Raw genomic sequence first — 14,446 nt, forward strand, 5'->3', positions numbered from 1 at the left:
TGGTGAGAGATCTGGAGAATGTGCTGGCCAGGGCAGCAGTCGAACATTTTCTGTATCCAGAAAGGCCCGTACAGGACCTGCAACATGTAGTCATGCCTTATCCTGCTGAAATGTAGGGTTTCGCAGGCACCGAATGAAGGATAGAGCCATGGGTAGTAACACTTTTGAAATGTAACGTCCACTGTTCAAAGTGCCGTCAATGAGAACAAGAGGTGACCGAGACGTGTAACCAATGGCACCCCATACCATTATGCTGGGTGATACGCCAGTATGGCGATGACGAATACACGCTTCCAATGTGCGTTCACCGCTATGTCACCTATCACAGATGCGACCATCATGATGCTGTAAACAGAACCTGGATTCATTTGAAAAAATGATGTTTTGCCATTCGTGCACCCAGGTTTGTCGTTGAGTACACCATCGCAGGCTCTCCTGTCTGTGATGCAGCGTCAAGGGTAACCGCAGCCATGGTCTCCGAGCTGATAGACCATGCTGCTGCAAACGTCATTGAACTGTTCGTGCAGATGGTTGTTGTCTTGTAAACGTCCCCATCTGTTGACTCAGGGATCAAGACGTGGCTGCACGATCCGTTACAGCCATGCAGATAAGATGCCTGTCATCTCGACTGCTAGTGATACAAGGCCATTGGGATCCAGCACGGCATTCTGTATTACCCTCCTGGATCCACCGATCCCATATTCTGCTAACAGTCATTGGATCTCAACCAACGCGAGCAGCAATGTCGCGATATGGTAAACCGCAATCGCGATAGGCTACAATCCGACCTTTATCAAAGTCGGAAATGTGATAGTACGCATTTCTCCTCCTTACACGAGGCATCACAACAACGTTTCACCAGGCAACACTGGTCAACTGCTGTTTGTGTATGAGAAATCTGTTGGAAACTTTCCTCATGTCAACACGTTGTAGGTGTCGCCACCGGCGCCAACCTTGTGTAAATGCTCTGAAAAGCTAATCATTTACATATCACAGCATCTTCATCCTGTCGGTTAAATTCTGCGTCTGTAGCAAGTGTAGCAATTTTAATGGCCTGTATATATCGAGATGGGGGGGGGGGGGGGGGGGGGGGGGAATGCATTACAGATGCAGGGAAAGCAAAGAAATTCTTTCCACTGTGTTCACAATAAAATTAATTTCATTTAGTATAACAATAATAGATAAACTTCAAGATGGTTTTTATTTTATTGCTCATCATCATCATTTAACAGTTCCAGTTTCCCAGATACTGGTAATAAGCTTCTTCCACTTCGTCCTGTCCAAATACACCTGTTCATGGAAAACATCATCCACTGTCCATCCTCAGGGTACTAGCTCAGCCTTAATCAAGTCCATCTATCAGGTTTGAGGTCTTCCTTGAGGTCTTTTCCCACACACCTGTCTTTCCAAGTTTATTTTGGCTGTTCTAGTTGGCTCCATTCTCATCACATGCCCGTAACATCGAAGTCTAGATGTGCCAATTCGATGTAATAGGATGTTTTTATTCCTGCTTCTTTCCTCACCTCCTCATTCCCTAACTTCTCCATCTTGGTCTTCTGGATGGCCGGTCTAAGAAATTTAATCTCTGACACTTGCAGCCTTGATGATTCTCTTTTTGTGAGGGTATATGTTTCAATACCATAGGTCAATATTGGTATGAAATAGCTATTAAATATCATCAGTTTGGCCGGTTTTGGAATCAAGTCATCCCATAAAAGTGATCTTACTTGTTGGTAGAATTCAGATCCCTTGTGCACTCTGTTGGTGATTTCATTTCTGACCAAATTATCATTGGATTTTACACTTCCAAGATAAGGAAAACTGTCCACACACTCGAGTTGGTGGTCTCCTAGTTTTACACTTGCTGGTTGTCCATCTCTGTTGACTGCAATCACCACTGTCTTGGTCTTGCTGATGTTGAGGTTATTTTCTGGAACTGAGATTTCCATTCATTGAGTCTGATTTTTATTTCCTCTTCAGTTTCACCCCATATCATGATGTCATCAGCAAAAGCAAATGCATTCAGTTCTCCTGACTTCTCCTTGATATTCTTCATTGCTGTATCCATAACAGTGATGAATAGTAGTGGGGACAGTGCACTTCCTTGCTGAACTCCACTCTTGGTCTCAAACCATGATGATCGTCCTTCCCCAATTTGTACATAGCTTGTACAGTCTTCGTACAACATCTGAATTTTTCTTATTAGTCCTCCAAGCACATTCTTTTCCTCAGGCATTCCCAGATCTTATCTCTTACAACACTGTCATAGGCTTTTTCTATATCCGGGAATAAAATGACCAATAATTTTCCATCAACATGCTGGTGCTAAAAATTAGATCTATTGTTCATCTGTTACTTTTGAAGCCATATTGTTCCTCTTTCAGCTGTGGTTCTATGATAGTTCTCAGTCTCTTTTCTGTGATCTTCTCAAGTATTTTTAGCCCATGAGACAGTAGTGTTATTCCTCTGTAGTTGGTGCGTTTCCGCCTGCTACCTTTCTTAAACAGGGGAATAATTACGCCCTTGCTCCAATCCGCAGGTATTTTGTTATCTGCCCATATGGCACTGACTACTCAGTGCAGCCATTGTATGCCTTGGATACCTGCTGCCTTTATCATGTCAGTATCATCTGCACCCGAAGATTTTCCTTTAGGCATAGATTTTAAGGCTGCCTCTGTTTCTGTCCAGGTGATGGGAGTTTCCTCATTGTAAGTGTGGATTTCCAGTTACGTGTTTGGTTCTTCAACTGACCTATTTAATAGGCGGTCAAAATGGTTTTTCAGGACTTCTCTCATGTCAGATTTCCATTTTCATCTTTAAGTGCTTTTATAGTATTCATTGGTTTGCTTTTACCTCTGACAACCCTACGCAACAGTTTCTTATTGCCTCTACTGTCCTCCTCCAATTTCTGAGTGAGTACCTTCCATGCCTTGGTCTTTTGTTCTGCACCTGTTCTTTTAACTTCCAGTTTCTTGATTCAGTACATTTGTTCGACGTTTCTGAGCTTTGCCTTATCTGTAATAAGTTTCGGTTTAGTTTTCTCCTGTTCCCTCTCTTTCCTGAAGAGATTTCTTTCCCTGATTACTGCTCTCACACTTTCATTCATTCCACTAAGGTGTTTCCTTCTCTCTTGTCATCGAATTTGTCTTTCCACAAACTTCGGTGGCTTCCTTTACCAATGTGTACCTTAGTCTGGTCCATTCTGCCTCTCCATTTTTCCTTTCATCTCTTGGTAGCAAGGATTATTTTTTGCATTTTATTGTTCTGTACTTTTCGCACATGGAAGTTTCTCAGGTCTGCTTTTAATAGATGGTGATAACTGTCAGGGCTCTTGCTGGGGATTACTCTGACATCAGTTACCATTATACTCCTCTCTTCATCTGTGATGACATAATCAATTACAGTCTTTTGTAATCTATCCCAACTGTATCGTGTTATCTTATGTCTCTGTCTCTTCTCAAACCAACTGTTTTTCACCACCAACCCACTCCTCATACAGTAGTCAAGGAGATGCTCACCTTTTATATTTCTTCTATCATATCTATGAGGTCCCATTACATTTTCATATCCTGTTTTTTTTTTTTTTTTTTTTTTTTTTTTTTTTTTTTCCCCCAATCAGTCTACTGACTGGTTTGATGCGGCCCGCCACGAATTCCTTTCCTGTGCTAACCTCTTCATCTCAGAGTAGCACTTGCAACCTATGTCCTCAATTATTTGCTTGACGTATTCCAATCTCTGTCTTCCTCTACAGTTTTTGCCTTCCACAGCTCCCTCTAGTACCATGGAAGTCATTCCCTCATGTCTTAGCAGATGACCTATCATCCTGTCCCTTCTCCTTATCAGTGTTTTCCACATATTCCTTTCCTCTCCGATTCTGCGTAGAACCTCCTCATTTCTTACCTTATCAGTCCACCTAATTTTCAACATTCGTCTATAGCACCACATCTCAAATGCTTCGATTCTTTTCCCACAGTCCATGTTTCACTACCAGACGTACATCCTCAGAAATTTTTTCCTCAAATTAAGGCCGGTATTTGATATTAGTAGACTTCTCTTGGCCAGAAATGCCTTTTTTGCCATAACAAGTCTGCTTTTGATGTCCTCCTTGCTCCGTCCATCATTGGTTATTTCCCTGCCTAGGTAGCAGAATTCCTTAACTTCATTGACTTCATGACCATCAATCCTGATGTTAAGTTTCTCACTGTTCTCATTTCTACTACTTCTCATTAGCTTCGTCTTTCTCCGATTTACTCTCAAACCATACTGTGTACTCATTAGACTGTTCATTCCGTTCAGCAGATCATTTAATTCTTCTTCACTTTCACCCAGGGTAGCAATGCCATCAGTGAATCGTATCATTGATATCCTTTCACCTTGTATTTTAATTGCACTCCTGAACCTTTCTTTGATTTCCATCATTGCTTCCTCAATGTACAGATTGAAGAGTAGGAGCGAAAGGCTACAGCCTTGTCTTACACCCTTCTTAATACGAGCACTTCGTTCTTGATCTTCCACTCTTATTATTCCTTCTTGGTTGTTGTACATATTGTATATGACCCGTCTCTCCCTATAGCTTACCCCTACTTTTTTCAGAATCTCGAACAGCTTTCACCATTTTATATTGTCGAACGCTTTTTCCAGGTCAACAAATCCTATGAAAGTGTCTTGATTTTTCTATAGCCTTGCTTCCATTATTAGCCATAACGTCAGAATTGCCTCTCTCGTCCCTTTACTTTTCCTAAAGCCAAACTGATCGTCACCTAGCACATTCTCAATTTTCTTTTCCATTCTTCTGTATATTATTCTTGTAAGCAGCTTCGATGCATGAGCTGTTAAGCTGATTGTGTGATAATTCTCGCAGTTGTCAGCTCTTGCCGTCTTCGGAATTGTGTGGATGATGCTTTTCCAAAAGTCAGATGGTACATCGCCAGACTCATATATTCTACACACCAACGTGAATAGTCATTTTATTGCCACTTCCCCCAATGATTTTAGAAATTCTGATGGAATGTTATCTAGCCCTTCTGCCTTATTTGACCGTAAGTCCTCCAAAGCTCTTTTAAATTCTGATTCTAATACTGGATCCCCTATCTCTTCTAAATTGACTCCTATTTCTTCTTCTATCACATCAGACAAATCTTCATCCCCATAGAGGCTTTCAATGTATTCTTTCCACCTATCTGCTCTCTCCTCTGCATTTAACAATGGAATTCCCGTTGCACTCTTAATGTTACCACCGTTGCTTTTAAAGTCACCAAAGGTTGTTTTGACTTTCCTGTATGCTGAGTCTGTCCTTCCAACAATCATATCTTTTTTGATGTCTTCACATTTTTCCTGCAGCCATTTCGTCTTAGCTTCCCTGCACTTCCTATTTATTTCATTCCTCAGCGACTTGTATTTCTGTATTCCTGATTTTCCCGGAACATGTTTGTACTTCCTCCTTTCATCAATCAACTGAAGTATTTCTTCTGTTACCCATGGTTTCTTCGCAGCTACCTTCTTTGTTCCTATGTTTTCCTTCCCAACTTCTGTGATGGCCCTTTTTAGAGATGTCCATTCCTCTTCAACTGTACTGCCTACTGTGCTATTCCTTATTGCTGTATCTATAGTGTTAGAGAACTTCAAACGTATCTTGTCATTCCTTAGTACTTCCGTATCCCACTTCTTTGCGTATTGATTCTTCCTGACTAATGTCTTGAACTTCAGCCTACTCTTCATCACTACTATATTGTGATCTGAGTCTATATCTGCTCCTGGGTATGCCTTACAATCCAGTATCTGATTTCAGAATCTCTGTCTGATCATGATGTAATCTAACTGAAATCTTCCCGTATCTCCCGGCCTTTTCCAAGTATACCTCCTCCTCTTGTGATTCTTGAACAGGGTATTCGCTATTACTAGCTGAAACTTGTTACAGAACTCAATTAGTCTTTCTCCTCTTTCATTCCTCGTCCCAAGCCCATATTCTCCTGTAACCTTTTCTTCTACTCCTTCCCCTACAACTGCATTCCAGTCGCCCATGACTATTAGATTTTTGTCCCCCTTTACATACTGCATTACCCTTTCAATATCCTCATACACTTTCTCTGTCTGTTCATCTTCAGCTTGCGACGTCGGCATGTATACCTGAACTATCGTTGTCGGTGTTGGTCTGCTGTCGATTCTGATTAGAACAACCCGGTCACTGAACTGTTCACAGTAACACACCCTCTGCCCTACCTTCCTACTCATAACGAATCCTACACCTGTTATACCATTTTCTGCTGCTGTTGATATTACCCGATACTCATCTGACCAGAAATCCTTGTCTTCCTTCCACTTCACTTCACTGACCCCTACTATATCTAGATTGAGCCTTTGCATTTCCCTTTTCAGATTTTCTAGTTTCCCTACCACATTCAAGCTTCTGACATTACACACCCTGACTCATAGAACGTTATCCTTTCGTTGATTATTCAATCTTTTTCTCATGGTAACCTCCCCCTTGGCAGTCCCCTCCCGGAGATCCGAATGGGGGACTATTCCGGAATCTTTTGCCAATGGAGAGATCATCACGTAACTTCTTCAATTACAGGCCACATGTCCTGTGGATACACGTTACGTGTCTTTAATGCAGTGGTTTCCATTGCCTTCTGCATCCTCATGTTGTTGATCATTGCTGATTCTTCCGCCTTTAGGGGCAGTTTCCCACCCCTAGGACAAGAGAGTGCCCTGAACCTCTATCCGCTCCTCCGCCCTCTGTGACAAGGCCGTTGGCAGAATGAGGCTGACTTCTTATGCCGGAAGTCTTCGGCCGCCAATGCTGATTATTTATCAAAATTTAGGCAGTGTCGGGGATCGAACCCGGGACCGAAGACGTTTTGATTATGAATCAAAGACGCTGCCCCTAGACCACTGTGCATTTAGGTCTCCTATAATGGTCACCCTCTCTTTACTAATGACTTTTTCCAAATCTTCAAAAAACTTGTTCTTATCCTCGTGGCAGCATCCAATTTGAGGTGCGTGCAGCTGTACTAAAGTTTGTTTTTCTTTCCCTAAATGGAAAGTCATCTTTATTATTCTCTCACTAATGCACTGAATGTCAGTGACTCCTTCTAGATCTTTATTCATGATGAAACTGACACTATTCTTCATCTCTTTGTTATTTCCATGCCAATACAGTGTGCACTGTTTCTTTAATTTGTTCATGCCCTTCCCTTTCCATTTTGTTTCACTCATCCCCAGTATCATTAATTTTCTCCTTTCCATAATGTCCACTAATTCTTCACATTTTCCTGTGAGGCTGAGTAAGTTGATAGTCCCAATCCATGTAAGTCTTCTCCAGGATTTTTGCATTTCTGCAAGACCCTGTCTATCATCAGGTCGTAAACCATCATCCCTGACAAGAGTTTGCTCATGCAGGTAACTTAATCGAGTTGATCGCATTCCAAGGCTCTCATGTGTCTTGAAAGAAACTACAAATAAGCTCTTTTACTGGCTTGCTAGGCCTAATGTAATTGAGGATTTTCTTTCAGTGTCAACTCCCTCAGCCTTTGATAAGCCAATATCGTGCTACAAGGTAGCAGCTGCTGGGTTTGGTCCATCCATGGTATTTTATCTTCCTGGTACCTACCATATCTCGTGGGCAATCCTCTATCCACAATCTGGGGAAGTGCCCAATGGGAGACCAGCAACAACTAAAGTGTTGTAAACTCTTAGTGGAAGTCTTATTCAGTTTTACATACAAGGAAGTTGACTGTGATCCAAAATGCAGGCCTTATACCACTTGGCTGTAGCTCCAGCTAGCATGGGCTTTTCTCCTCAAATATATCAGCAATGCATCCAAAACATTAATTGTACTATTTGTATGAACCTGTTAGACTACAGGCTTGATATGTATGTGTAAAATTCTCTTATTTGTTGATTACACTTGGTTTGGGAAGGCTCCTGAATCATGACCATCGACATTTTTTTTTCAAAATGGAAGTATACTGACATAAAATTTTTCGTAAAAGCCATTTTCAAGTGGTTCCTACTAGTACACCAGGGCTCTCCTTGTGAATTAAAAGTTAAAAGACAATTAATTAAAGATTGTAAATTGAAAGTCAATATATTCCTTTTTGTATATGTAACATAAAGCAGAGTAGAGTTACTCACAGAAATAAAAATGTACTTTGCAAAAAATCTGATAACATAACTCCTCAAAGCACAATCACATGTGACATAACGTCTCTTAATAAAGTAATTTTTGATACCAAACTCTGTTATCTCATTGAAGGTGTTCATTACTTTTTAAGTCAACTTCAAACATTTATTTACTGTTTCTTTTCTTTGCAGATCTTCTCCCTTTGGTTCCTTTACTTCGTGTATCTTATTAGTTTCCATTTTGTGTCATTTCTGATGAGTTGTGCTGTGCTATGGAGGCCAACTAGTTCTGTTTCAGCTTTTATAAGGGTTCTTAAGAAAAATTGGTTTCAGCCTCTGTAACAAGAAGATTCTCTGCTGACTGCAATCAAAGCATTGGGATGTACTGAAAGTTCTCTTATCAGCAACTTTACTCTCATATGTTACTATTAATAGAACTGTTATTGCAGTTTCATACAACAAGGCAATATAAAAATCTATGTTCATCAATACACTGAATAAGTAACCCAGTATTGTTCTTAATGTTATGGATTTGTGCAACAGAAGAGATGAGATGTATATGTTGTATAAAGGATATGGTTAAAATGCAGCTGTGTGTAATTGTTGCAGATTGAAGGTAAATATTATATTATAATGATAAAATTAAATATTTTTTACAGCCCATTCTTCATGAGTAGTATCCGATGTTGAGGGTTCTCGTATTTGGAAGTAGTGACAAAGACAGCACAACCTGTCATTTTTGGTTAGTGACAATATCAAACAGTTTGAGGATTATGACATCATATAATCATGTGTGTTTTAAATATCAGAGCTTCTCAACCCCTTAGGAATGTAGGGGTTTTGGGTGGTAGTGTTCTCATTATTAAAGCCTTCAAACATATTAAAAACTTTGAAAATAAGGATTACTCAAGGGTTTTGGTATAATTAAATATGGAATGTGCAGTATATAAAAACAAAACAAAACATTTGTTATTATTCATTTGTTGACTTCACCAGTTAAAAGCAAAATATGACCTTCCAGCCTAGTTTATGCTTCTGGCTACACTTCAGAGCACAATTTATTCTACAAACAGAGTTAGTGGTTATGATGTTTTCATTGTCTTTGTCAACTCCCAACAAAAATATCACTGTCCTACCTAATCTAGACCTTGGGCTATACTACTGACCAGTCACCCATGAAACCTCTCTCTCTCTCTTGTATGTCTTCAAAATAAAATATTCAACTTTTGTGTTCAGAATACAAGCTGCATTTTCGGTGGTTACTCGGTTGTCATTTCAGCTGTAACATTTGATACTCTATCTCTGTGTCTGTTTCTTTGTACAATGGTATGACTGGATAACAGAGGAACAGTTGTTTCTTGATCATGCTTTCAACTGATTCTTTGCACTCACTCAAAAATCCAAATTAACTTGATTGATGCAATTCACTGTTTATTCTATTTCACACAAGTTCATCACTTTTCCCTGAAGTTCCACACTATTCTATCCTCTGCTTCTAATTCTTAATACACAATGGGATATCCCAGATATTTGTTTGTTTGTCTTCAAACTGTTGGACCTGTGATGAAGTTTAGTAAAATGTTATGAGAGAAACATAACACAAATAAAAGTAACAAGAGATTTTCATCATGAATGGTTTAAATAGATTAGGCTTACAATGTATCAGAGTGACTGAAATGTTTTGACTGTTTTCAAAATTATTAAACTCCCATCAGTAGGGGCAATGAAGTGAAAAATATGTAAGGAGTGAAGCTGACATTTCTGGATATGTGTAGTAAAATAAAATAAGCATAGGCCATAAAATGAGAAATATAAAATTACAAAAGAATGTAAAAAGTAATCAGTGACAGTAAGTAAGAAAATGTGAAGTACTAGAGAAACAGAATGCAAAATGTGGAGAATACACAGGAAGCTAAAAAATATTTTACTTAATTTGAAAGAGGAAATGATAGGTAATTTGACACAGAAGTTGGAACCATGAAGACTTTTCATCAACAACAATAGAATAAGGTAGTAATCTAAATTAGAAAATGATGAAGATAAAGTAGTATGCCAGTGAATCAATTGAAAACTCTGTTCAGCACTATTTTCTGTTGATTATGATAGACACCTTTGATAAATTCTGTGACATGTAAATGCTGGACAAATGAACCTTTGTTTTTTAATTGTTATATTCTAATTCTAGACATTTCTTTGCTAAAATTTAGTTTCCCTTGGAGTTGATAATAATAATAATAATAATAATAATAATAATACTGACATCAACAAATCCACAGCTGACAAAAGTTGTGTCATACTTTCAGCCAATAGTCTCATTTTATTGACAGTTATTATGCTCTAATTTGACTTCACTGCATGTATTATTTATATCTAGTTACAAGGAGTTATATCTAGTTTATTGACTTTTTGAAATTAAAGATATTTACCCATAACATACCTTATTTGTACCTAACATTAATCAATCATGTTTTAGTGCTCTCTAACATGTGGTGTGGGTGTTCAGACCAGAGCTGTGTGGTGTGCTGAAGGTACTGAGCCAAGTGCCCTTTGTGACCCTACAGCACGTCCACCTCCCAAACAGACATGTCTAACGGGAGTCATTTGCCCTGGACCAGAGTACCAGACAGGTTAGTGCTTACCAAACACATCATTTTTCAATTACAGTTGCCCCATTTTATCATCACGGTGATTACTGCAGGTAAATAATGTTTGCGTATTTGACAATAACTACTTTGAAACTGAAAATGGGTAAGACAACAGGATAAGTATAGTGATATGAATGAAAATATGTAAACTAAATAATTGAAGGCATAAAGGTAACAACCCACTGTATAGTTATGGCATTGAGTGGTGGGCAGGCATGTAAAAAAGACAGAAAATGTTGCTACACCTTCAAACATCTTTCTTCAGAAGTAAAATGCTACAAAACAGGCATACACATATGAACTGATGACATCGTCATCTCCCATGCATGACTGCAGCCTCACCGAGCCAAGAGTGACAGTGCCAATACAGTGTAGTCACCCAGCCTGGAAAATGGTGCCGTGCGGGAGTGCGTGCGTGCGTGCGTGTGTGTGTGTGTGTGTGTGTGTGTGTGTGTGTGTGTGTGTTGTTTATGCTTGTTTACATTTCTATTGATGGTTCAGTGCCCCAACTATTTTGGTGAGTTGTTATCTTTACTGTTTCCATTATTTATATCACCCCCAAGACATCCCATTATAACATTTGTTAACTGTGAGAACAGGTTTTCATAGTTATATCGTGAAATACATTAGTGCAACACTTTATTAATAGATTCAAATGGATATTACTCATTGCTTGCTTGAGGTTCATATAGCATTTCCTGCCTGCAGCAGGTAACAGTGCTTCCAATGGAGACCATGGACAGTAAATATCTGTTAATTTGAGGTATTAATTTTGGATTTTATAAGAAGCTAAAGAAATTAGTAATACAGAAGAAAGGTTAGGAGTTCAGAATCCCAGTAATATTGAGTTCATTTTAGATGAAGCACTATACCTGGATCAGATTAACAAAGTGATTGACAGCTACTTGCTCACAGGATAGCTTCCATAATAACAACCAATTAGAGAATGAGTTCAGTCGTGCCTCCTGTCAAGCTTATCTTTGTCATATTGCTCTGCTACCTGGAGTGCGAGTTGCCACAGTCAGTTGCAGGTGTTATTTCCTGCTAATAAGGTAATAATCATTATTTGTTTTCAGTGTTTCCATTATTTTTTTGTAGAGTACATTTTATGCAACTGAATGTCCTAAACTGATTCCAAAAATATGCAGGGAATTGATAAGACTGTCAACAACCTGCTAAGCAAACCCAATATTGAATTTATCAGACAACATGTGAATGTACCCAGGATGGAAACGGCCAGCTGTTGCTACCACAACGATATTGTATAGGCAGAGAAAGGTGAACTGGCAACACCTGCTACCTCCCATGTGTGACTTTCAATCCTGTTATTCTGATCATGTAGGATATGGAAGGAAGACAGAATCAGCTGTTGTTTTCTTGTGGAAATCACCCATGTATTCACTTAAAGAAACCACTGAAGCCAAAAATGGTATAATGGATGTGTGTCATCTTCTATGAGTTGCCAAACATACTAACACATCCAGTTGGATTACTGGAAGTTTGTTGCTTCTTCTGCCCCTAGCAACAAATAAGGGTGAAATGGAGACTATTTATGAAATTGGTCAGTTGAAGAAAAGACATCATGCAGTGTTAGTTTGATTACAGTAAAACACTTTTAACTGCTACGTACAAGACTGGGTGCTGTGACTCGGGTGTCGTGCTATTGTGTCTCTCAACTTACACTGTACACTGAATGCTACCAATGTGCTCAATTTGTTTGTTATATTTTGGGCTTTTGACAAAGCACTAAGAGAGACAAGAGTCCTTATTTACAATATTTACCCCATTTACTGCAGTCTGTAACAACATACAGTCTCACAGTAATGAGCAAAAAGGTAGAATCAACCAAAAAACCAGGTACACTATGAAACTTCAACTGCTACGTTTACAACATAATGCAAAGCATTGCACTGGACAGCCAAACTGCTGACATTGAGGTCCTGAAATATATTTTTTGAAGTTATTTACTGAGTTTATAGAAAACTATGAAGTTTACTGTGTGTTTGCCAAATACATTCACATAAAATGGCAGCATTATTGTGTACTCTTAATTGAAATGCCATCTGTTGAATTTAGAGGAAATGGTAATCTGTGATGAGAGTCTACTTGTAGCACTGCTATGAAAGGACCTTGTATTCTGCCACAGTTAAATGATTAACAAGAATATGTCTCAAAATACCTACACCAGTCAACCACATTCAGGGAGAGGCAGTCCATCACAGTCAGATGAGTAAAACGAATGTTCTGTGGGGGAAGGTAACATGTTTGATGAGTAATCAAAATGCCCCAGGTTCAGACCCAGCCACTACCTAAATTTTAAATAAAATTCATCAGAAATGGTAAACAAAGAGTTATGGTATAAGGAGTCACCCTCATTTTGCCAATGGCCTTGTCAAAGAGGGTTGCCATAGTAAGAACAAACACAATTTATGGAACATAGTACTTCATAGAGCAACATGTAAGATACAATTAAGTATAGCTTGTGCATAGCACTGAACACATGGCCTGAACAACAATAATACAGGCTACTGAATAAGCTGAGTACTTGTTTGTGATCACTTAAATAATACTGTTTCTTTGGTGGCTCACCATTGTGCACCAGGCAACTGACCCAGGTGGCCTCTGTAAACAAACCTGTACACTGTATGGACATGCAATCTCTGAAATCACGGATGTCATAAGTGAAGGTATATCAAGTGTAGAGGAGAGGATAGAGGTTCAGGGCTACCTCTTGGCCTTGGTGTAGGGAAACTATCCATAAAAGGTGGAAAAAATCAGCATTGATGTGTGTGTGTGTGTGTGTGTGTGTGTGTGTGTGTGTGTGTGAATTCCTAAGGGACCAAACTGCTGTAATTGGTCCCTAGACTTACACACTACTTAAACTAACTTATGCTAAGAACAACACACACACCCCTGCCCGAGGGAGGACTTTAACCTCCTGCGGGAGGGGCCATGCAGTCCATGACATGGTGCCTCAAACTTCACGGCTGCACATCCAGCATTGATGAATGCATGAGAATGTAGAAGGTAATGGAAACCACTACGTTAAAGGGAAGTACACATAGAAATGGTCTGGAGATGTGGGTAGATACCAGCTGGATTACTTGAAGGCCAGACAGAGATTATGAAATCAGATGGTGGATTGTAAGGCATAACTATGAGCAGATATAGACTCAGATCACAATTTAGTAGTGATGAAGAGTAAATTGAGGTTTAAGAGAATTGTGCAGAAGAATCAGTGTGTAAAGAAATGGGATACTGAAGTATTGAGGAATTATGAGTTGCATTTGAAGTTCTCTAAGGCTGTAGATACTGCAACAATGAATATCACAGTCGACAGTTCAGTTGAAGAGGAGTGGACATCTCTATGAAGGCCAGTCACAGATGTTGAACAAACTTACATAGGACTTCTTTATAAAGGGCAATCACAGATCTTGAACAAACCCACATTGGAACAAGAAAGTTAATGGTGGAGAAACCTCCAGTTGTAGAAGAAATACTTGAATTGATAAACAAAACAGGGAAATACAAAAAAGTTCAAGGAAGGTAGGAATATTGTTGGGGTCTGCACCAAAAATACTGGTTTCATGCAGTTCTCCATGCTACTCTATCCTGTGCAAGCCTCTTTGTCTCTGAGTGAGTACTGAAACCTACATTCTTTTGAATCTCTCTCCATG

General features: G+C 39.2%; 1 protein-coding gene across 1 annotated transcript in view; it reads left to right on the top strand.

Moving 5' to 3' along the window:
• Positions 1 to 14,446, top strand: part of LOC126484512 (protein madd-4-like) — a 320,139-nt gene that overhangs the window by 51,076 nt on the left and 254,617 nt on the right. The window contains exon 6 of the mRNA XM_050108049.1: positions 10,598 to 10,751. Within this exon, the coding sequence (XP_049964006.1) occupies positions 10,598 to 10,751 (154 nt within the window). The remainder of the gene's footprint in view (positions 1 to 10,597; positions 10,752 to 14,446) is intronic.

The sequence above is a fragment of the Schistocerca serialis genome, chromosome 6, assembly GCF_023864345.2.
Source record: "Schistocerca serialis cubense isolate TAMUIC-IGC-003099 chromosome 6, iqSchSeri2.2, whole genome shotgun sequence".
NCBI lineage: Eukaryota > Metazoa > Arthropoda > Insecta > Orthoptera > Acrididae > Schistocerca > Schistocerca serialis.